The sequence below is a fragment of the Gopherus flavomarginatus genome, chromosome 21 (genome assembly GCF_025201925.1).
Source record: "Gopherus flavomarginatus isolate rGopFla2 chromosome 21, rGopFla2.mat.asm, whole genome shotgun sequence".
Classification (NCBI taxonomy): Eukaryota; Metazoa; Chordata; order Testudines; family Testudinidae; genus Gopherus; species Gopherus flavomarginatus.
In genome coordinates, this window is record NC_066637.1 from 8,956,005 (window position 1) to 8,977,879 (window position 21,875).

At 51.9% G+C, this 21,875-nt stretch overlaps 1 protein-coding gene across 10 annotated transcripts in view; it reads right to left on the reverse strand.

Moving 5' to 3' along the window:
• The window catches only part of AGRN (agrin), a 220,023-nt gene that overhangs the window by 129,103 nt on the left and 69,045 nt on the right, over positions 1 to 21,875 (reverse strand). For 7 of the 10 annotated variants that reach the window (XM_050931382.1, XM_050931380.1, XM_050931374.1 and 4 more), the window contains exon 3: positions 2,790 to 2,810. The exons of the other annotated variants lie outside the window; for them this stretch is intronic. In XM_050931382.1, coding sequence (XP_050787339.1) covers positions 2,790 to 2,810 — 21 coding nt within the window. The remainder of the gene's footprint in view (positions 1 to 2,789; positions 2,811 to 21,875) is intronic. 10 annotated transcript variants of the gene reach the window in all.

The window sequence follows — 21,875 nt, forward strand, 5'->3', positions numbered from 1 at the left end:
AGTAGTGACCTCTCCGTTTCCTCCCGCACAAGTCATGGGGGAGCTGCAGCTGGGTAGAGAGCTCTAGCTGTGTAACTGGTAGGTCACTGTAAGAGGGTTACCTCTGCTCAGGTGTCTGCAATCCACCTCCCACTCACAACCAGGCCTCTAGGGGAATCAAAAATGGGCTCGTCTTTCCCTGTCCTCCCTCAGAGCGGCCTAGCCAGCTGGTAAGCACAGGCTGTCTCCTCCTGTGAGCCGGTACAAGGAACACCTGATCTCTCCTCCCTGCATGGCCAAGGCTGAGAATGGGGCAAACCCAGACTCTGGCCTGGCTGCACTTCATGCACTGACTCCATCTCCTTGCCTTGGAACGGTTTCTTACTGGGGAAACAGGCTGGGGCTCCGAGATGAAAACCAGAATCAGACACAGTTTGTTCTCCGAACATAAAAAAGCCCAGTGAGAAGCGGCTCCCTGGGAGGGGAACAGGCACAGAGAGAACAGCCCTGGCCCATCTAGTCTGGCTATCAGGGTCAATCACACCCCACCCCAGGCAGCCAAGCCCTTCCCACGCAGGAGTTGTGGTTCCCAAGATCCAGTTGGGTTTCTAGAAATACCTCCTGGGCACTTGGGCTAATGCCCTTTCAGAAGAGGTGAAAGTAAGCCAGTGCGGTCTGGTACGGACCGGCTTCTCCGGCAGCAATTTAAAGGACTCAGGGCTCCAGCCGCTGCGGGGAGCCCCAGGCCCTTTAAATCCCTGCCCAAGCCCTGCTGCACCAGGGTAGAGGCAGCAGGGCTCCTGCGGTGATTTAAAGGGCCCGGAGCTTTGCAGCGGCTAGAGCCCCAGGCCCTTTAATTCACCCCTGAGCCAGGGCTCCCAGCCACCTCTGCAGCTGGTAGCTCCAGGGTGATTTAAAGGCCCTGGGGCTCCCAGCCACAGTCGGAGCCCCAGAGCCTCTAAATCTTGAAAGGCCCCGTCTCTTCCAGTTCAGGCCATGCCTCTTTGGGTTGAGGCCATGCCCCCGCTCAGGACTCCGGCGTACCAGTAAGTCCTTTAAGTTACTTTCACCCCTGCCTTTCTGACACCCAGTCTCCAGGCTTGCCCACCTCCCCATCCCAGCTTTCCAGCCCACCAGTCATTTGGGGGCTGGATGGATGCTGGAAGAGGGTTTCGTTAATATCTCTGCCATCCCCTCCTCCTGCCAGCTGGGGAGAGCCCTCCAGCGCCTCTCTCACCTCACAGGGAGCTTGTACCAAGCCCTGACCTTCCCTTGTGCAGTCAGTGCACGGGGAGCAGGGAGAGCCGAAGGGGGCGGAGAGCCGGAGGAGAGGGAGCCCTCCCCATTGCTGCAGGACGGGGAGGAGCTGCCCCCCTGCCACCACTGCACTGTCCCTTGAAGAGGTGGGAGTGCAGGCTGGGATTTCAGAGCCCCCAATGTCCTGGCAGTCCCAGCCGGCCTCCCCTCAGTCTCTGGCCATGCAGCATGCAAGTTCCCACAGACGCTGGCTCTGACTGCACTAGGGTGACCAGATATCCAGATTTTATAGAGACAGCCCCAATATTTGGGCCTTTTTCTTATATAAGCTCCTATCACCCCCCACTCCCTGTCCCGATTTTTCACACTTGCTATCTGGTCAGCCTAGACTGCACAAACTAACCCCAGGCTCCACCACAGGCCTGGGGAGCGTCCCAAGGATCCAGATGAGGAAATTCACTCCAGAGTCTGAGAAAGCAAAAGCAAGAGACACCCTGTACACTGTAGGAGCTCAGGGTCCGGCTTCCCTAACAAGTCAGGGCTATGCCACAGCTGCCAGTCCACCTTACAAATATACACGGCAGCAGGGGCCAGATCCTCAGCCAGCATTAGACTCCGCTGAGGGCCACACTGAGTTACACCAGCTGAGGTTTAAAACCATCCGCACTGTGGCTTCCCTGCCCCTCTCGGCTTATCTGAGTGTGGTTAAGTTCCAGCTAGGGAGGTGGCCTGAAATGCCGGGATATGGGGTGCTGTGCACGCTGAGCCAATGCCAGGAGACTCTGCCCGCTTCAGGACGGTGGATTCTTTGTGTGGAACACAGCCCAGTTTACATGAACTGATAAAACATCTGGTGGAAAGTTGGTGCATTTGGTTTTGGCCTTTTAACCCTAAAATCCTTCAGAAGAATCCACATGCACACAGCACAATTCTCCCTGCTCCCTTCATCCCTGCCTTCTGGGTGAGGGAATGGCCAGAAACTGAAACACAGACCCTGGGAGACAAGAAAGCACCACCACAAGAAGGAAGAATGGGAGGCAGAGAAGGCTGGCGGACCTCTCAGCCTGCTACTCTCCCGGGAGGATGGAGTCGTACCTGGGACAAGGGCTAGGTGACCAATGTCATTAGATCACAGCTCTGTATCTGCAGAATTCTGATGACTGAACACTGCTGCTAGTCCATTGCAGGGAGATTAAACAGACAATGCCTTTAGCCTGGCTCCGGAAGGCCACCCAGCGAGCTAGTTAGTGGGCAGAAGTTAAGAGCCAGATCCCCATGGAAGCAATCCAGGAGACATCCAAGGGCAGACGGCCTTTCAAACTGTGATCTAATGGCAGTTGCGACCCCAGAGGTGGGTGCATGCCCAAAAACCAGCAGGAGGCCACCTAGGAACGGGAAATCTTGCACCCACCTCTGGAAGGCTCCCTCTTGCTCAAGCACATCCAAAGTTGGATGGAGAACCTTAAATGGAATGGAGGGGGAGGAAAAGATGATCTGAGGTTGGTTTGATGGTGGATGAAAGAATGGCATTAGGATGATACACCATCACTTACCCGCGAGAAGCCTCCTATGTTCTTTAGAAAGCAGGGGGAAGAGGGGAGGAGGAGAAAAAGAAGAGAACAAACAAACAGTTAGTGCAGCAACACAGACAGCGGGACCAAAGCTCTCCCAGCCCCTCAAAGCACCCTCCTCCTGCAGCCCTGCTTCCATCTGCCCCTTAGAGGGCCTGCAGCTCCCTCTCCATTTCCCAGCCCAAACCTGGACCCTCTGGCAACCACTCCAGCACCTCTAGGTCCTGCTCTCACCTCCCCCTCCCTGCAGGCATCCAAGAGTTTAAGTGGCGGTGGAGCCCCTACGATATTTTCATTGCAGGGGTGCTAGCCCCCTCCCCACCCCATGGTTCCACCACCCCCAGGGAGCAACCCATTATAGCTGGGAGGATGGTTGAGTAGCACGTGGAGAGAATGAAAAGGGAGGGAGGGAGTGAAGAGAGAAGCGGATACCCCAATATACGGTAGCCTCCATGGCTGGAACCATGAACTGCTAGTTGGAACTCACATTAGGAAGGAAGAGAAAGGGTCAGAAGAGTGACACCCCAAAATAAGCCCCCCAGCCATACAGAAGATACAAAGCTAGGCCGTGTCTAGGGTACTGAACTGGGACTCAGCAGACCCTCATTCTGTTCCTTGTGGAAATCTCGGTCTGGGTTCAGGGCAGGGAGCAGGTCTCATTTGGTGTCTGTACAGAACAGGGGTGGACAACCTATGGCACGCGTGCCGCCTTCGGCACGTGACCTGATTTTCAGTGGCACTCACACTGCCTGGGTCCTGGCCACCAGTCCAGGGGGCTCTCCATTTTAATTTAATTTTAAATGAAGCTTCTTAAACATTATTAAAACCTTATTTACTTTGCATACAACAATAGTTTAGTTATATATTATAGACTTATAGAAAGAGACCAACGTAAAAATGTATTACTGGCATGCGAAACCTTAAATCAAAGTGAACAAGTGAAGACTCAGCACAGCACTTCTGAAAGGCTGCAGACCCCTGGTATAGAACCTAGCTTTCAGCGCCTGGCTGAGGCCGCTATGAAGCATGGTCCTGAGGAAGGTCAAACCTCAGGGGAAATATGCAGAAAATGGAGAACAAAACAAAATTGTTGCATCCACTATTTAAAATGAGACAAAGCCTTGGTGGGAGAGGGAGGGGGAAGAGAGGAAGGAATAACCTAGGATTTACCCAAGACTATATGTGCAAGAAAACGTTATAGTAAAATACAAACTACTCAGACGTCCACAATTCCTCTGCACAAGGGAAATACAGATCATTGCATTTCCACTGAACAGCACTCGCCAGTTACTGGCTGCATCACTTGAACTCCAGCACCTGGCTTTCCCCTTGTGCACTCAACTCCTTTGCTAGCAGATGCACATCTCCAGCTTCCCACGCAGACTTTATTCCCCTTAACCCATATACTTGACTCCAGCAATTGTTAAGGCTTAGGCGAATACACAGAGTCGGTACTTTCAGAGATGCCAAGCAGCCTGGGCAGATGGCTTCAACTGGTGTCCTGGATGCTCCGCCTTTGAAAGTTGGGCCCTCACTCAGTCAGAGAGATCAGATCTCACCTCTCCAAGGACACCACTAAATGGATGCTTTAGGAAAGTGATCTCCCCACTGCTCCAGCCTCTCCCTCTTCCAAAGCAAGGAGAAAAGCAAATAATCCTGCAAAATATCACACACACACTCACACCCGCAGCCCTTTAATCCCCTGTATGTCCCGTGGTTCAACAGCTGTGCTTCTAAGCCCAAAAGGTGATTTACAGAAGTCACCCTGGGAGTTCCCCAGTTTGCTCTTTAAACTCTTTCCATCAGCGACTCCCAGGTGTGGCTGGGATCGCTTCACAAGCCATGGGCCAGATTCAGGTCCCTTACTCGTGCCGGAGTAGGGCCTTGTGCCCCACTGAAGTCGATGGGAGCACTCGGAGAGCGGCGTGCTAGGACTATTCCCCACCAAGGACGCGGCCCCCAGAGGGAAGTTTGATGGCCAGAGCTGCCAGTTCTGCCTCGGGTCTGGAAAATCCAGCTGGGCTCCAAGCATCATCAGCAGCCGGAAGAACATTTCAAGTGGTGCTTGGCTGACTATTCTCAGTGTCCAACTGGGGGCGGAGGGGAAATGGATTTCAGCGTCCAGCTGGGAGAGCCAAGCTCCCCAGTGGGGATGGGGAGGGAGCGTGCTGTGAAGATGGACGTGCTGGACTATATGGTGTGGGCGGGGGTGACAACCCAAGGGAAGAGCTAGGCTAGAAAGAAGGGGAAGTTGGGGAGGGAATTGGCCAGGAAGCAGCTCGGCAGTCTCAGGCGGAGAGGACTGCAGCCTCCTGGGTGCTCTGGGAGCAGGATCAGCGGTGGCTCCCACAATGGGCTGCGGATCACAAGCCACGCGTGACGCCAAAGAATCCGGCCGGCTGAGACTCTTCGGGGAAAAACCAAGTGAGCATTGAGGGCTGGAGCCAGGAGGAGGGAGGTGAAGCAAGTTGAAAATAGCCCCAAAGTGGCAAGGTTATTTGGGGATAATAAATAAATAAATAAAAATTTAAGGCCCTTTGGCCCAAGCCAGTGTGTTAAAAATACCCATCAGATTAGTGAGCATCCCAGCCTTCCCTCCTCTGCCATGCCGTCTCCAGATTCAACCATGCAACTTCTTCTCATGCCCGCTCCCGGGTTAGTAAACTGTGCCCCAACACCAGCGCTGGCATTGCTGCGAGACAGGAGAATAGGCACAAACTCTACCTCGGCTGGCACTTGGAGGACTTCGTCGGGTCTGGGCAACCTGCCGGATACCCCTAAGGAAAAGAGCTGGGCTCTAAGCACTCATCCCGCCTCGCTGAAGGGAGGCTCCGGAGACAGCCCTGAGGAGGGTGGGATGCCAGATCTCCAAGCAACCTTGACTGTGTCAGAAAGCAGGCAGATAGGCCATCAGGGAGGGTCTAGCTTTATTTGGTCCTGCCTCAGCACAGGGCACTGGACTTCTCAAGGTCTCTTCCAGCCTGACATTTCTATGATCCTCCCCATTCTCCCGGAGCAACTGGCTGCAGGAGCAATGAGTGTCAGGAGAGGGGCACCTGCTTGGGCTGGGACACACTAGATAACAGATCTGGCCCCTTTTGCCAAGCACCAAGTGCCTGGGGAGGCGGAGTGGGATGTTGGGAGTTATGGAATGGCAGAGGGACCTAAGCATTCCGATACCGCTGTGATGGGCATCCTAGAGATACACGCATCCATATTGGGGAGGGGAAGTTCCCTGGCAAGTGTGTGAGGAAAGGAAGCCCAGACCTAACCCCTGGCCCTGCCGAGGGTCAGAACAAAAATCAGAGGAGCATCTATCAACTGGATTTGAAGCAACCTTAAGGAATCAGTCACATAGAACCACGTGTCCCATGAACTCTCCTATGCCCAGGTAGGCCCAGAACAGGGGATCCTTAGGAACCCATTTTAAAAGGCACCACATCCCCTACAGAAGAAAAGAGAATGACATTTCTAGCCCACATGGTTCCTTCTTCCACCCCACACCCAGCCGTCCCCACTACTGGCAAATCAGTGTTTATCCAGCTCCAAGCACCATGGCGTCTTGGTCCACGATTAGGGTGCCTAGGCTGTACAGTAATACAAATAAAAAATACAATAAAAGCTGGTGAAAGGTGTCAGACTGACAGTCCTGGAGCTGGAAGGCCTCTGGCTACCCACACAACAGCAGCGTCGCCAGTTCTCATCATGCTTTGAGTCTTTCTTGAAGCTCCAAACGGCTGGAGTCCTGAGATGAAAAGAGGATCTCAGATTGGATTTAGGGAGAAAAGCTTGAAAACATGCCCTGAATGCCCCGCACGAAGCTCAGAACTAACCAGGAGGCAAAGAAAACTCCAACAAAAACCTCATATAAAGCAAATCACATGATTTTGGGAAGTGGGGGGCAGCCTCCTGATTATTGACCATCTGGAGCTGGCACTGGTGGAATTGGCATAGACTGGGCCCTGCCCGCCCTGCTTCCCGCCTCCCCCTTCCCCACCAAAAAACCCCCCAACACATTAAAAATGCAACTGTAAAGAAATGACAGGCTGACAAAATGAGCCTCAGACACAGAAATTCTTGCTACGGGCAACTCAAGGGGAGCTGCCCCGGATTGGCTTCATCTTCCTCACGCCCCAGGCAAACCACAGAGAAAACACACTTAAGCACTTTCACCCAAGAACCTAGAACTGACCCCCACTGAATACTCAGAGTTGTGCAACACTGTTCCACAGTGGGACAAATGGTCTTAGGGTGACCAAATGTCCCGATTTTACAGGGACAGTCCCGATTTTTGGGTCTTTTTCTTATATAGGCTCCTATTACCCCACCCCCGTCCTGATTTTTCACACTTGCTGTCTGGTCCCCTAAATGGTGTATATGACCCCAGCCCCAGGAGCCGTGTATGCCTTAAAGCAGGAAAAAAATAAGTTCCTGGGAAGAAACCATGGGAGCGAAGCAGGATCTGGGAGTTTGCGAGGGTCAGTCAGTCATTTTTTCAGGGGTTCAGAGGCAGATGGCAGGCACTGCAAGGGCAAAGTATCTGAAGGGCCTTTATAAGGCCCAAGCAGTACAGCTGTGAACAGGACAGAACATGGAAATTCACCGAAACACAATCAAAAAGTAAACTGGTTTGTTGCATGGAGGAACTCTCCAGAGCCCCAAACCTTTGCCACGTAGCTGTAACCCAGCACACCTGCCCCAGTCAGGGAGGCTCCCATACTACACCATCCGGCAAGCAGGTTGCCAGGCAACGGTGATGCTGTATCAGTTGGTTACATTTCAAGACTACTTGGCACATGCAGCATTTCTCCTCTGCGAATCCAGAAGTGCTCTGGGATCCCGAGTTACTTCTGCTCTACAACACTCTGAGGAAAGTACATCCATCATCACTGCCATTGACACTAGCTCCGATACAGCATTTTCCATTAGTAGAGGTCAGAGCACTTTGCAAAGGTGTCATTATCCCCATTTCACAGATGGCACAGGGGGGTCAAGTCACTTGCCCCAAGGTTACCCATGGGAAACTAAGGCATGGAGATCCTGAGTGACTTACCCTAGGCATGCAAAGTCAGTGGCAGAGCTGGGAACAGAATCCCGGAGTCCTACACACAACACAACTTTCCAGCCCTCCGCGAAAACGTCAGAGCTTTGTGTTTGGTTGGGTCAGTGGCCAGACCACCATGAAGGGTTGCTGTCACGCCCCAGCAGTGATTCTAAAAGGCTGTTTCCTGGGTGCACAGGAGGTCGGAAGCTGGGTGTCATGCATTCTCCAGGATGAAAGCCTCATCTCTTTGGCCAGCGTGATGCAGCCTCATAATTCTCCTTGGGGGCAAAGATACAGGAGAGTTTAACACAAGGCACTTCCAGAAAGCCACCTTCCCCCTGGGGAACGGCTGTGGGCAGCCTCAGGTATCTGGCATCAGAGGAACAGACTCTAGGGTCCCGTTGGGGCTTTGTGCTTGGCAATACACATTGCTGCCTGCCCAGCACCATGGCAACTGAAGGTTTCATATGCAGATATAAAAACCCGGTGCTCATTGGACCCATAACAATAGCTCTCTTCTGAGAGTCTGGAGGGGAGAGAGAAGCCGCAACAAAGAGATACATGATGAACTCCTTCTACAGCCTCCAGCCCTCTCCAGAAAGGGAAGTTAATGTCCAGAACCCCAGAGCTGGAGGAAGGATCGACCTGGGGTCCCATATAAAATCCCACTTTCCTGCCTCCATCCAAGTTAAACCCTCAGATGTTAGAACACACACAGGGGTGAGGCTCTTAATCCAGCCCTGGTTCTTGAGAAAGGGATGCCCTTTCTTATCCCCCAGAGGCGTGTTCCACCAAAGAGGTGGCTGCATTTCAGTGGCAAGTAATTACATGTGGTGCTGGAAGGAGGCGAGCTACTGCCGCTGCTTCATGCACTGCCTAAGTGCAAGCGAGCGGCATAATCACAAGACAGCAGGCCTGAGGGAGAGCACAGAACAACCCTGCCCTGGAGCAAGGACAGCACAAGAGATGCACGCGGTGCCACAGTAGGAGGCGGTGTTCACGCCTAACCATGGCAAGCTCTTTGGGGCAGGCGCTGCCGTGTGTCTATGCAGCACCACCTAGCACTAGGGAGCCCCAGATCGTGGTCTATTTAAGGGGTTTCTATGGTGCCTATCACCATAGTAACTCTGCATCACACAATCTTTAACAGGTATATGCTCACATGGGGAAACCGAGGCACTCTTGGACTATCCTTCCTCCAGCTACTAGTGCAATATAAAATAGCATCAATGTTTTGCAGGCAGGGAAGAACTTGCTGATGGGAGCCCCAGCTTATGCAAATAACTCACGGGTGGATGAAAAGGACAGGCAGCCTGTATTTGCAAGCAGCTCCACCTAGCACAGAGTAGCCACTACAGGATAGAACCCGCTGACCCCCATTTACCAGAAGGCTTCTCTGACTGATTACGGCTTCCAAGCTGAACACGGCTCAGGCCGCTCCGCTCTTCAGGGGCAGCCACCCACACTTCACATCTTGAGAGCTAGGCGTCTGCCCACACGCCCGCCTGAAACGCATTGGGACCGCATTACCGCATTCCCACACGCCGCAGCCCAGGGGTCACGGCATCACCCGTCTGCCTCAACACATCCCTGCCCTCCGCCTCCTTCATAATGGTCAGGGAAATGACAGGGTTTTGTGGGATTTCTCACACGGACTTCATTTCTAGAACAAACGTGCAATTGAGGCAAACAGCCCGAGAGCCTGCGCTAGCTTTCAACTCCAACGGATTTAACTTTGCTTTGATTTTCCTTTCATCACACTGTGGCTCAATAGAGCAGATGCCAACATCAAGGGGCGGGGGGGGAGTAGTGAGTTTTGTTTTAATATCTATTTTAAACAAGAAAGAAGTGGTTCTGTTTCAAGGTCAGACGTATTGACTTTGAGCAGTTCCACACTGCGGACAGAGGAGGAGCATGTGGGTTTTGTGGGGGTTTCATCGCAGGACAGCAAGCCAAGGTAGATGCTGTGCTTAAGGGGACATGGTCGGATGAATGCGCAGGGTTGGCCAGCCCTGGGGCAACGGCAGCTCACCTGGGCTAGCATCTGTATCAAATCAGCAGGACTGGAACGCTACTTAGCCTCTGTAGATCAACACACCATGCAAAGGTGGGCACATATCAGCCCCATATAGCTGGGGAAACAGAGGCATGGTCAGCTAAAGTCTGAGAAGACGCTTCTGAAAATCAAGACAGAAGCGACTTGACCAATTTCACCCAATGGGCTAGTGGCAGAGCCAGGCTTAGACTGCCCAGTATAAGTAAAGCACCAGCTCCAAATGCCCTGAACCCTGCTACAATCTTAGCTTAATCCAGACCCTTGGGTAAACCACAGCCTAGGACAGCTCCCCCCGTGTGTAAAAACAGAACTCAAGTCAAGTTAGTGGCCATGTAGGATTTCACACTTCTCGCTATGCTGAATGCCAAGGCACTTGGAATATCCCATCAACAGCAGGGTTCGAACCCAGAGTCTCCTGCTGAAAAACTGCCATAGGCCCCCAACTCTTGATAATCCTCATCTCGTTCACTAACAGCAGAGTGTCTAAAGCACAGAGCAACTCTGATTCCCCATAGAAGAGGGGCAGCAGTAACCATACACTAGCCAGCCCATTACCATTAAAGCTGCTCAAATAATTGATCCCACAAATCATTTAACTAATGGATTTTAATGTCTTCTCCTTCCCACGCTTTATCCTACCAGCTCCAATTACCAAACCTCTCTCTAGGCTCGGAAGGATTAGATTTTTAATCAGTAAATGTTGGCAAACATCAGTTTCACCGTACACACACACACAAAAAAATTTCCATCCCTAATAGAAATGTACAGGTGGACCATGTCAGAAAAATGCTTGAGTGTGTAGGGTTTGATTTAAGGATATTTACTTGGTCTATTTGGACATATGACGTTGACAATGTGTGTTTTAATGGCTATAAAACTTTAAATTATTATTTTAATCTCAAGCTCTGCTGTCCCTAAATAATTGTCCGGACCCTGCATTGTCTGATCTTCCCATCATTTTCACAGCTGTGAAAATTTAAAATAAAAATAAAAAATGCTTAAAAATAAGGACGTCAAAATTACGAAAAAGTCAAAATTGACTTCTGCCAAGCCCCACTATCTACAGAGAGCTGGCAAGTCTCGGCTAAGGTCCAGACAGTGCTTTGAGGTCCTGGGATAGAGATTCCGGAGAAAAATTGCATAAAGGCAGGCTACCTGCTGCCCTTGGCTACTGGACCACTGATGGGACCATTGCAACTTAACTCTGCAGGAAAAAAAAACAACGAGCAGGGGGCTGAGCCCCCCTGAAATATCCAGGAACAACTGTAGGAGGCTAGGGTCCCGGTAGAGAGTTCCTTCTTGTATCTATCTTCAAAGAGCCCCTGAAAAGCGCATTTGCTCCCACACTGGGGGGCCATGCTCTGAACAGCCGCTGTACCAACAGGCCACATACTCTGCCTTCAAAGAGGAGCTAGGCCTGACCTCCGCTCTAACCCTCTCCTGTGAAGCCCTCCCCAACCCCAGCGCTTCTTAAAAGGCATCTTCCCACTCCTACGCCCCGCCAGATTCCTCCTTCCCCCACCCTCCCTCGTCTCCAAACTCATCAGCCAGAGCCTGACTTGGATTCAGCAGCACCCAGGCGAACGGCAGAGTGGCAGCAAGTCAGCGGAAGGCGGCACCATTCCTCGATAGCGTGGGCACAGGAGGACTTGCCAGAGTCCATTAGGCCAACCCATGCTGGCCAGGCTGTTGAGAAACAGGCTCCAAGCAGCCAGGATCCAAGGGTCTGTCTACACAGCAACAAAACGCTACAGCACTGAGTCTCAGAGCCAGGGTTCAGCGGATTCAGACTGGTGCTGAAATCCGGCAGGGGCATTTCAGAGCCTGAGGTCCAGCCCGAGCCGGAACGTCTCCACCGTTTGCAGCCCCGCAGCACCAGCCTGAGTCAGTGGCCTACGGCTCCAAGACTCACTGCCACGGGATTTTCCTTTTGCTCTGTAGACATACCAAGGCAACTTAACAATGGAAAACAGGCCCCTGCCTTTACCACATTGTGCTAGCAGCAGGCCAGGCCTCCCTGCTCCGCTACCTCACCTTTGCTCCTATCACCAGAGCCCAGCAGAGGGTCACTTTCCCCAACCCACCTGGGGGCACCCCTGGCAGGCTGGCAAAGGACGAGTGGAGGCAGGGAAAGAGCAGCTGTGGGTCCCACCAAGAGGGGCAATTGGATTGGATGGGGTGTGGGGGGCGCAATCGGAGCCTGATTTCCTCTACATTCCTCCAGGGGAGCAGCCCAGCTTAAAATTCAGAGGGTAGCAGTGACAATCCTCGAATGCAAAGGTTAAAACAGCTGAGCCAGGAAGAGATTAAAAAAAGTCAAGAGACCAGCCACTGAAAAACATCCCCCACAGTCCTTTGGGGGCAGGGCCCGTAGTTTGATTCTGTGTTTGTACAACACCTAGCGGGCCAGAGTCCTGATTCGAGACTGGGGTTGCTAGATGCTACCACGGTATAAAGAAGAAATTATCTGCTTCTCTCCCACCCCTTTCTATGCCCAAGTGGCTGGAAGGCAGTGAAGCTACAGGGCAGAGGTGCACGCTGAGAGCCTGAAGGAAGCCGAACAGCTTCAGTCCTTAAAAAGAAAATAAATCTTGTTCAAAAAATGAAATGTAAACAAACCAGAAGGGATCTGCATGTGAAAGGCCAATGCACGACAGCTTCTGTTACCCAGCACACAGGCTCCTCCGGCACTTAGAAAAGCAGTGTAAGCCAGCTGGACTTCAGAGGTTTTAGAAACAGAGACAGGGAGCAATCAGGGGAGGGGGATGGATGAAGAGGGATCCTCAGGAGGTGAAAGTAAGCAGGTAGGGTCCGGTACGATGTACAAGAGCCAGTACGCCGTGCCGGACCGCACCGGCTTCTGCGGCGGAGATTTAAAGGGCTCTGGGCTGCCCGTGGCTTTGAGCCCTTTAAATCCCGCCCACGGCTTGGGTAGCCAGGTTGGGGCCGGGATTTAAAGGGCTCAGAACTCCCCGCAGCTGCAGGCAGCCCCGAGCCCTTTAAATCCCGCCCGCGGCTCCAGTGGCTGGGCTGGGGCCAGGATTTAAAGGGCTCGGGGCTGCCCGCAGCGGAAGGAGGTCCGGGCCCTTTAAATCCCAGCCGCAGCCCAGCAAAGCTTGAGGTTCCCCATGGCGGCTGGAGCCCTGGGCCTTTTAGTTTGCCCCTGAACTCCGGGGGGCTCCCAGCCACCTCTGCAGCTGGGAGCCCTGGGTTGATTTAAAGGCCCTGGGGCTCCCAGCCATAGCCAGTGCCCCAGGGCCTTTAAATCTTTAGAGGCCCCACCTCTTCTGCTTGAGGCCACGCCCCCTCAGGACTCCAGCAGTACCGGTAAATCCTGTAAGTTACTTTCAACTCTGGGGATCCTGGTTACGCTATTTAAACAATCACACCCATGGACGCTCCAGAAATCGAATGTCCTCAGATGGAAACCCGCAGGTGTCACGACAAAGGCTGGAACGAATCATGCAGTGGAGATTCTAGACACAGTCCGCTGGCGGACTCCTACCAAGGAACCCAGAAGCCAGTTTCCCCTCATGCTCCTGTCAATATGACAGGTCAAGGGGGATGGAGAAAGACCAGGAAGATCTTTGTGGCATTCAACTTCCAGTCGATATGGATTAGGGAAGAATCCCTCCCAAGGCTGCAGCTAGGTGTTTCACTTGTTAGGAACTAGCCCAGAGCACTCGGCTTCCAAAGCCTGCTCAGTGAGCCCAAAGGGCAACAAAGCACCATAGGATCCCTAAAATCCCTATGCCCTCCTGACCATTGCACCTTCCTGCATCCTCTTCAAAGGCTGCCATCTACGCTAGAAAAACAAGGGGCTTTCACTTACCGCAAAAGGGGTGGCTGAAGTGTAGACAGGACTCTGGCATCTGATGGCTTAAAAGATCAGCTAACTAGAACCCCCCTTCTCACTGTAGGCCGGGATCATCAAAGGAGTCTAAGGGAAGGACGCCCAGCGCCCACTGAAACCCATTGGGCAGTTACCTCCCTTAGACGCCTTTGAAAAATCCCAAGTCACCAATGACTTAGCTGTTGGGTGGTCCACGGAAGGCAAGCTGGGGGTCATGTTCTAGGGGAAAGAGTCCAGATCACTGGAGACCATCCAGAACAGCCTCCTTGCTGGCAATCTCAGCAGAGAGGTGGGGCAATCGGGCTAGGAAAGCCCATCTGGCCACTGTCCGGGCTGCAACTAACTGGAGCGTTTCCAGAGCTGCCAAACCAGCACTAAGAAATTAAAACAAAATCTCTCAATTTTCTTTGCAGTCAACATTTAATGCACAAATTTTCTTAAGTCGAAGGCATCCAGCTGCACTTGCTCTTGTAAATTACCTACCAGTTACACACATTACACTCTTTAAAACACATAGCAATCAATTGGCATGTGATCAACATTCAATAATTGCCACGCCATGAAAAATCATTTCCTTCCCCCCCTACCCCGGGTGCAATTTAAAGTGTTAATTAATTGCTCCCAATTGGCTTGGATGGTGCATGCTAATGAGGAACCTGACTCCCTTCTGGAAAAGGAGGAGAAGAGGACATTTCTGTGCCCGCCTGTTCCCTCGGCACTGTAGAGCAGCCTCCAGCGTGGCCAGAATTGAAACCAGACATGTAGGAAGTGTCTCGTTAGCCGTAATTGCTTTGTGAGGATTTGAGGTTTCCCCTCAGCACCATCACCACCAAGAAGCTGCCGGGGACTGGGGAAAGCGAAGCAGGGGCAGAACCTCTGTTACACTAATATTTTCACTGAAGCCACAGAAAGTTGACTCAAGCAGCGATGACTGCAGGTGGCAGCCCAGCGAGCAGCAGAGGATCACTGCTCTGCTGGATTAGGCTGAAACAGCAACTCCAAGCCTTCCAAACGCCTGGCCTCATAGCTAAATGACTCGTGAAATAGCCTAGCAACTGCCTCCCCTCCCATGCTCCCTTCTACCAGTGAGAGGTTGGTTTTTACATACAAGACCCCTCCCTTTGCGTCCCCCTTTTAAAGGATCCTGTAGGAATAGGGAGTCATTTGCATTAGGTCTCCGGTACGGCACAACTGAGCCCGTCATAAATGGAAGCCAATGGCAAAGCGCCCATTCACTTCTGTGGGGCAGGAGCAGGTCCTTTCACCAGGGCTGGGCTGCTGGTTCATGGGAACGCTCTTCTAGTTCTGGTTCTCATGAATGTCCTTCAGGCAGCTGTAGCTTCAGAAGGGGAAAGGCAGAGTGGTAGCCTGCCCTCACATTAGGTCTCACACTGACCTCCCAGGGTATGCCCACACAGGGATAAAAAACCCAAGGCTGGCGTGGGTCAGTTGACTCAAGCTCATGGGACTTGGGAAGCAGGACGGAAAAATTGCAGCATAGACACTCCAGCCCAAGCTCTGGGACCCTGAAAGGGTGGAGTGTCCCCCATACTCCAACAGCTACACCGCCATTTTTAGCCCCGCAGTCATTCAGCTCACCTGGACCAGCCGCAGCCATGCCGCGGGTCTTTTATCCCTGTATAGACGTAGGCTCATAGGTAGAACTTGGACTATTTCCTGAAAAAACAGAGGTTGATGTCCCTCCCGACATTTATTATAATTAATAACTCTGGATAGTCATGTTAAGAACATAAGAACGGCCTCCTGGGTCAGACCAAAGGTCCATCTAGCCCAGTATCCTGTCCTCAAATAGTGGCCAGTGCCAGGTGCTCCAGAGGGAATGAATAGAACAGGTAATCATCAGGTGATCCATCCCCTGTCGCCCACTCCCAGCTTCTGGCAAGCAGAGGCCAGGGACACCATCCCTGCCCATCCTGCCTAACAGCCATTGATGGACCTGTCCTCCATGAACTTATCTAGTTCTTTTTTGAACTTGTTATGGTCTTGGCCTTCACATCATCCTCTGGCAAGGAGTTCACTGTTAGTGTTCAATCTCTTCCTGAATTATGCCAAGTTCTTGGCTGCAACAACTTCCTGTGTCAATGAGTTCCACAGCCTGCTTACACCCTGTGCAAATAAGGAAATGCTTACATCTGTTTGGAATTTGCCACCTTTTAAATTCCATTAGTGGTCTCTTTGTTCTCGTGATGTAATTTAACTTCGTTCATTAAAAAGACATTACTCTGTCTAGTACACAGAGGCTCAGCCTGTGTCTGGGATAAAGTCATCGTGCTACTCCTTTCCCTTAGCCTACCCAGCTCTGGCTTTGAAGAAATCTTGAATACTCAGTGGGAGCAAAAAGTGCAGCTTGCTGACAATGGTCTGGCATCCAGTGTGCTGAGACTACTGCAAGTAACACCCCATTGTTTGCTTGGGCTCCCACATCTCTCTCATCTGATCCTTTTGCTGTACGTTTTTTGGGGCAGGGGCCATTTTTTTGCTCTGTTTATACAGCACCTTGCACAGTAGAGCCTGACTCCATGACTGGGACTCCTAGGTTCGACCCTAATGCAGCCCAACAGCAATAAGCCGCTTGGCTCTAACCCCAGGCCTGAGCTCAGAGTGCCGAGGTTCAGGTTTGCAAGCCTTTCAGCGATGCACGTTTCATTTCTACGATGCCGAAGGCAGGGCAGCGGGGCAGCCTTGCCGAGACATGTGGGTGCTGCTCCAATTGCATCGCTAGCTCCAACTCACCAACCTGCCCCAAGAAGTCAGGCAGAGAGGACAAGCATCAGGAAAGCAAAATCAACCCCCTCTATCAGATTCAGAACACGCAACGAGGGACATCTACCCGTTGCGCACAACTGCACCCCCCTCTGAAAGGGCTCAGATTTCATCCTCTAGCCACAAAGGGATGGGGAGACAGACACACCCTGCATTTCCAGCATCATCCCCCCCATTCTAAAGCACCCAAACACTCATGAACCTCAAGTCTCTGCTGGGGCTCTTTTCAGGACAGGAGACTATCGCAATATCACAATTCTTTCCTCCGAGTCTCTTCCCGTCTGCCTTAACAAAGACCCCGCTCTTCAGCGGAAACAAGCTAAGTGCAACCGTCTCCTTAAATAGCTACCAGGGAGAGGGAAAGAGTGACTCAAGCCTGGAGGGAGGAGCAGCAGCATTATTTTGGGTGAAGCTAATATAATTAACGAGACTGAGTTGCTCTTATCCCGCAAGCCCCTTTTGCACAGCGTATCTTTCTCCCCTCCCGACTCCGGCAGAGCTCAGATCACAAAGTCTCCGGGGCTAAGACAATAGCTGCTTATGTTCTAAAAGAGCACAGCTTTCTGGGAAGATGGCCAGGCCTGGCAGCTCTCAGCAGTGGGAAATAAAAGGCACGTTTGTGCCACGGAGTCTCTCTGCACCAGTGGGACGCTCTTGAAGGGCTGCTGAGCAGCAGCCTGTGCAGAGCTCAGAAATGGAACTGCAGACAGATGCTCGGGGCTTCGCAAGAGGTGAACTCGAAGAACCGCGCGGGGCACAGAGGAGAGAGGTTCTTGTTCCAGGCTGGTGACAGTTAGCTAGCTCCCCAGGCGCTCTCCAAAATGCTGCTGCAAACAAAGGGCCTCATCCTGCAACACACTGAGCCAATGGGAACAGAGGGTGCTTAGGACCTAGCAGGATCAGGGCCACAGAGTATCCCATGGAGTGGGGCGATGGAAGGGGGAGGTGGGGAAGGGTGCTTTAGGAGCATTTTCACATGGGGCCCAGCAGTAGGGTACAAAATAACGGGACCAGCACTGTACAGAGTCTCCCAAATCCATGCAGGAAAAACAAATGCATTGAGTAGACAGACACACACGACACCCTGCACTCTTCCAGCCCTCTGTGTTCCTGTTTCCTTGCTGAAGCCTGCCAGAGTTTATTTTCCCAGGGGAGTTCCATCCTTGGAATGAGGAGTGCTCACGGGGTCCAGCCATCTGTCCGTTGGCTTGATCCTGAGCAGTGCTGAGCGGGAGGTCAGTGGAGATGCAGGGGCTCGTCCAAACCCAGGACCAGAGCCTGTGGGTACTTGGTGGTGGTGATGTAGGAGAAGATGAGAGACTTGGCGAAGTGCTACTAAAAGCACAACAAAGCTCGACTCCAGCCTAGGAATCACCAGCAGATGGTTGCAGAGTTTCACTCTGATGCTTTTGCCAGGTGCTGTAGCCTGATGGGATGTGCTACCACCAAGCATCTAGCATTTCCAGCCTCACCGCTCTCTTCAGGTGCTTTGATGCCAGCCATGGGGACTGGCAATGTGTCGTGGTCTGGGCACAGCCTAACTGGGAGGCTGCTTTCTTCCGGAGGATACAGGATTATCCTCACAAGCATGTTCGCTCCTGCACCTCCTCAGCATGGTCCAGCCCGTCGGCTTCCATCACACTTAATTCAAGGGCTGGCTGCCCCAGCTGCCTCGGGCACAGCTCCTACCTCGAGACAAATGAGGCCGATTCTGCTCTCGCACAGGTGAGAGTCAGGAGTAGTTCTAGCGAAGTCAACAGCGATAGACCAGCATAAGGTCAGAATTAGGCCCTAGTATTCAAGAGAGAGATTAGCAGCAGCAGCAGGGCCTGAGGAGGTGCCTGGGGCCCCCAAAAGTCAAGAATTAGGATCCCATTATACTCAAGCGTGTGCATGACACAGCCAACACACCTGCAATTCCTGCCCCAAAGGAATTTGCAGTCTAAGGAGCCAGAGCAACAAGGTTTGGATTCAAAACCAACATGTCCTCCCCTGCTTGGGAGCAGGGCCAGCTCCAGGGGTTTTTGCCACCCCAAGCAGCCCAAAAACAAAAAAAAGCCACGATCGTGATCTGCGGCAATTCAGCGGGAGGTCCTTCGCTCCGAGTGGGCGTGAGGGATCCTCTGTCGAATTCCCGCCGAATACCCGAAAGTACTGCCCCGCTCCGGAGTTGCCGTCCCAAGCACCTGCATGATAAGCTGGTGCCTGGAGCCATCCCTGCTCGGGAGGTTGGGAATGAGGGGCTGGGGTGTGCTTGCCCTTCTTGTCAGACCTGGGAGCTCAGTGCAATCAGCGCAGTGCTGGGCTTTCCCTCAGGCAGGTGGAGGAATTCCCCTTCTCACAGCTTGTCTACACAGGAAAGTTATCTTGGTAGAAGCTAAGATGTGAATTTAAACAGAGCTAGTGATTCCAGTAGAACCTCGTACGGACACTTCTGTTCTGGACCAAGAGTAGCTTTTTCTTTTGCTTTAACCGATGTCTCTTTGGAAGGAGGTTAAGCTAAACCAAAAAAACCCACTTTTATTCTGGAACAAGAGTGTCGGCAGGGGGAGTTCTCCCAGTGTAACAGGTTAACTAAACCTCAGTATAATTACATGGGTATAAAATGGCCAAAACTTTGGCCATGTTTATGCTAGGAGTGCTTTGCCAGCAAACTGCTCCTAGTGTGGATGCAGCCATACGGGCAAAGCTGGTTTGTACCAGGATGGTACAACTGCCCCTCCACAAGTGAAACTAAGGCCTGCACTACAAAGCTTGGCCAGCATAGCTGTGCCAGCTAGGAGCAGGGATGAGGGGAGAAAAACCCACACCCCACACTGGGTTGGGACCCAGATAGCTGGCTTAGTGGTTAATGAGACTCCATACCAGCCGGGGTTCAGATCCAGGAGGTCTGGAACGGAGGTCAGGGGCTGAGATTCAGATACCAGGAATCAGGGCAAGTCAGGAAACAAGGAGATTAGGACCAGGAGACAAGAGCAGATAGCACTGGGTGAGCAGTCTCAAGCAGGATGCAGCCCAGTTGAAGGAACAATTTTTTGTTCCCTTCCTTTTGGCTTAAGTAGGGGGAGCAGGCCAATCAGGAGCTCTGGAGCCTCCTATCTGAGCTGGGCTTCCAGGAGTCCTGGTTCTAGCCGATGCTAATAAGCCATCAGGTGGAGGTTGGAGCATGATGAACATGGTTTTCAGGGTTCCTGGGGGACCAAGACCCCTGAGGCATGACATTAGCTGGCATAACCCCTGGTAGATACCCAAAAATACGCTGACAGAAGAGTGTTTCTATCATAATACTAAGGTTGTTCAGCGAGGGGGTGCAGCTATGCCATGAGAAGATGGCCTTCTGTTTGTCTATGACGCATCACCACTGTGTCAGCTTAGCTATACCACCCACCCAAGGCTCTGTAGTTTAGACAAGTGGTAACAGTTTTGCCGGGATAATTGCATCGACACTAGGGGAATTCAGTCAGGCAAAGATCAGGCCTCTTCACACCCCACGCCAGCAAAAGGCTGTAGCACAGACCTGTCTTTCCTGCATTGACATGGGCTTCCATGTAGGGAATGTCTTCACTAGATTCTTACCTTGGGTTAGCTGGATTGCCAATTAACCAGAGCAAATTAACACATTTGTCTAATGTAGACGCTCCCCACACCTTTGTTTGTAACTTAGAATGTTTGCTTATCCTCGCAGGCCTGTCCTTTGGGATCGCAGCCTAGATCAACCTGACACCACTGGCGGCGTCCTCACCAGAAAATTAACTCGTGAATCACAATTGTCCTTGCTAACACAGCTGGGGCTCAGACATCAACCCCCCTCCTCAGTCGGGCCACAGCTGTGCCACCCCATGAGGCATATGGCAGAGCAGGGGTTTGATGGTCTCTCTTTTTGCTAACCTGAGGCCTCTGCAATGGAAACACAAGGCCACGAGCATCCAGAACTGCCTCCCATTTTCTGCCTCAAGCGATATCTGCAATGGAGACAGCACTGCAGTGCCTTCGGCTGTGGACAGCCACCTCCTACGCTCCAGAGCCCTGCCCGAGGCAGCCGTTTTACCCCCTTTGTGCTACTGTTTTACCTCTCCCCCACTGGGCCCCTTTCCCCTCCCAACCAGGGCCTGAGCCATTCCCTGCCCCCCACCGCCTTATCACTGCCTCAGGCTGGAATAACTGGCTTCATCGTGTCTTTACGAGATCCTTGTTTTACTGCAGCAGAACAAAATGCAAAATCAATTAATCTAAAACCCAAACCTGCCTGGTATTTTCCTTTCTTGGTATGATGCCTTAAAGTTGCTTTTCAACTGTCCTGAATAATTGAAGTTAACATGAAAATTTAAAGTCTTTCAAGACTTCTTTAAAATTCATTCTCTCCCCCTTTGGAGAATTGTCATTGCCAGAGTCCCGCGTAGGGCAGGCAGCTGCGCTGGCTGTAAAACATTTAACTCCATTCTTCCTGACTAAAGAGAGCTCGTTCTCAGGGTCTTGATGAGGACCCTACAATAACGTTCCCCAACTACTTCTCCCCCTCCAGCCTCACTCCAGCCATTCCTCATCACTCCATCCCCCGCTGCTCCAACTCGATTCTATTCATATGGCAGCAGGGTCTCACGATCACCCAATTTCACTTCAAATGATTCAAATCCTCTTGATTCCCTTTATGAGCCCCTGCCCCCAGATCCAACCCACTGCAGGAGCATAGCAAAATGATCAACTCCAGAGCCAAGCTGGAGAGATGATCAGTCCGACTCTTGCTTTACACCATTGGGTTAAAGTTTCCTCCATCCCAAGCTAATTCTAGTCAATGTTTATATAGCGCCACTGGCATGCATTACATTTCACAGACTGTAGATAATAAGGTCCTTAGAGGATGGAAGGGATACAGAAACCTTCATGCTTCAGGCATAACCCAATCCCTTGAATGATGCGGAGTAGGACGCAGCTTTTCCTTGGCACAGGGTACTCCAGAGTTGGCTACTGGGTTTCTTGCACCTTCCACTAAAGCATCTCAGCTGGTCACTTCCAGACATGCACTGGGTTAGCTGGACCATTGGCTGATTGGAGATGGCAATGCCTACATGTAGGAATTCCTGACCAAGATGAGACCTGATGACACTAGGAATTATGATTTGGGTATATGGAAAGCAGAATGACTCATACGAAACACTGGGAAGGGAAACCAGCTCTTGGCAAGTGCACTGTTTTCACAGAAAGCGGATAAGAGGTTTCATATCAGTTGGCTTTTGTTGTTCTAGGCATTAACTCACACAGTCCGTCTTTTTGTAACGGGGAGAAGTCGAGTCAAGTCAGGATTTGAAAAAAATAAATCAGCAGAGAAAAAAA